We start from the raw sequence: 2,515 nt of genomic DNA, 5'->3' as shown, positions 1-2,515 counted from the left end.
GTTTTGAAGAGGAATCCAGTCAATAATCACGATTTTAATCAAAAATAATCGAAGTGAAACTAGCTTCATATATTTGTATCATGGTTAGGACCATTTGGAGTAATCGTGTAGTTTGAAATTTTCTTAAACGGTTGTATGATCTCAATCGCCAATTTATTAAATTTTGTGAACTTACAATTTTTATTTTCAGATAATAATACTCATTACAATCTATTACAGAATATATTCCAACAGTTCCTTATATGTATTGAATAATGCCTAAACAAATCATTTACATATGTAAATTATTTTGTTTTTTCCAAAAAGTTTTTCATGCTCGTGTAATTTTTTGATACGTATCTGCGTTAAATATTTACAATGTAGTCTGACGACAGACAGAGAATTTTCAAGAGAATATGGAAAATCGTCGTCAAAAGCAAGGGAGCATTCAATAACTACGCACGTCGTTTGGTTAGGGTTGATAGCGCAGCGCGATGGAGACCACGGTCAGAGTGCTGCCTGTGGTCAGCGTTGCCATAAGTGAGGATTTACTTATCTTCAAAACTAAGACTTTTTGAGCTGTTTTTTTATTAAATATTTAGTGATGAGTCTACATGGATAAATTTATAACAAGAAAAAAAGAAGCTGTAAGCTTTACAAGACAATATCCATAGAAAATCGAATTAAAAAGCTTAACATTGTTATGAATCTTCTTACCTTGTGTACAAAGATTGGTCTTACATGTTTTTTTTTTTTATAGATAACATTAAATAAACAAAAAAAAACAAGTAATTTTTAAGCAAAAAACCAATTTCTTCGTGATCCAATGACGATTTATCACCTTTCCGATTAAAAACAAAATATCGGTTCACGTGGTCCAAATTTATGCGGTAACATATTTAAGGACATAAAAATATATTCCGACAAATAGATAACCTCCTCCTTTTTTGAAGTCGGTTAAAAAAATACCAAACTTGCTAAAATATCGCGTCCCTACATACACGCGTTTTTTCAATGTACGCTTAAAATAGCGTAGGTTAATTATTTGTAACGTATGTGATTTAGAAAACAAATTTAGTTAAAGTTGTGTGATACCACGAAGCCAATATTTATTTTTAATTTAAATTTAAATAACAAGGACTTTATAACTTAAAATTGTTAAGTTTCTTCAGCCAACATAATAAAGGCTATCTACAGCCGTAAAGCCAGTATCAAATTGTGTATTTTTTCGAGGGTATTTTGAAATTATTTCTTGTTATCTTTAAAATCTTATTTTGAAGATTTTTTTTGGAAAAAATTAAGCTTTTTAGGACACTTTCTCTGGCAACACTGTCTGTGGTCACAGCAACACGTCGTTGTTGTTTATTATTCACAAATAAATTAATTGCAACCAAACAGCCAACGGTTTGTCTTGATATTCATTTGTAGATTGAAGCCGTTCATGAGTAGTATTTCCAAATTTAAGAGAAAAAATGGATCATAATAATACGTCGACCGCGACTTTGGCCACGAATGTCGCTGGCAAACGACAAAATCCGTCGACATCGCAGCGCAAGAAATCCGGCCCCAAGTTCGAGCTCAGCGAAGGACAAAAAGCCGACATTAAGGAGGCTTTTGACTTGTTCGATACCGAATGCACCGGCTTTATAGAGGTCAAAGAGTTAAAGGTTGTCCTCCGTGCACTTGGCTTTCAGCCGAAGAAAGAAGAGATCAAGCGCATGATTGTCGAAATTGACAAGGACGGTACTGGTCGTATATCCTTCAACGATTTCCTACAATTGATGACCATAAAAATGCCTGACAAGGATACCAAAGAAGAAATATTAAAAGCATTTCGCCTTTTTGATGACGATAACACCGGGTCAATTTCGTTTAAGAACTTAAAGCGCGTTGCCCGCGAATTGGGCGAAACGCTGACCGATGAGGAGTTGCGTGAAATGATTGATGAAGCTGATCTGGATCATGATGGAGTTGTAAATCAGGATGAGTTTTTCCGTATTATGAAAAAGACAAGTCTATATTAATCCAAATTTCGTAGAATACAGCTTTCGCTAGATATGTATTTTTACAATTCTATAAAAAATTCTGTTTCTATAATTCTATGAATTCTAGTTTTGCTATGTTTAATCTATATTATTATATTATGTTTACTAAGTTGCGTGGATTATAGCCACACAGATTATGCCGTTTACTTACTACGATATTAGTTTTAACTTATAAATATAGTTGCTGTAGATATTTTTATGTAACGAAGTTTACTGATACAAAAATACCTTTGCTAGACTTATATATTGAACATACACAACTCACGTGTGTAGTCACCATTGAAAAATTCCATCAATTGGGCTACGAACTTCTTTTCCTGTTTCCAAAACCCAAAGAAATGGCTGGACGATATGAGATTTAGGTCGAAAGAAGAGGTTATCACTGAAACAAACCCTTATTTTTAAGACCTTGAAAAACGTATTATTTTGAAGAAATTCAAAAATTTGGAAAAACGCTGGACGAAATGCCTCGAGCTATAAAGAGACTATGT

At 33.2% G+C, this 2,515-nt stretch overlaps 1 protein-coding gene across 1 annotated transcript; it reads left to right on the top strand.

Moving 5' to 3' along the window:
* The first annotated feature begins 1,281 nt into the window (after nucleotides 1-1,281).
* On the top strand, nucleotides 1,282-2,085 carry LOC118751485 (caltractin-like). Its single transcript, XM_036486314.1, has one exon. The coding sequence runs from the start codon at nucleotides 1,452-1,454 to the stop codon at nucleotides 2,001-2,003; it is 552 nt and encodes a 183-aa protein (XP_036342207.1). The 5' UTR covers nucleotides 1,282-1,451; the 3' UTR covers nucleotides 2,004-2,085.
* The last annotated feature ends 430 nt before the right edge of the window (nucleotides 2,086-2,515 follow it).

The sequence above is a fragment of the Rhagoletis pomonella genome, unplaced genomic scaffold (assembly GCF_013731165.1).
Source record: "Rhagoletis pomonella isolate Grant_MI unplaced genomic scaffold, Rhpom_1.0 Rhpom_scaffold_00736, whole genome shotgun sequence".
Lineage (NCBI taxonomy): Eukaryota > Metazoa > Arthropoda > Insecta > Diptera > Tephritidae > Rhagoletis > Rhagoletis pomonella.
Note: the sequence above shows the minus strand (reverse complement) of the source record. Positions and strands in the feature narration are given on the sequence as shown.

Bases quoted from the DNA above. Each gene is read 5' to 3' on its own strand.
- LOC118751485 (XM_036486314.1), top strand. From the start codon at position 1,452: ATGGATCATAATAATACGTCGACCGCGACTTTGGCCACGAATGTCGCT.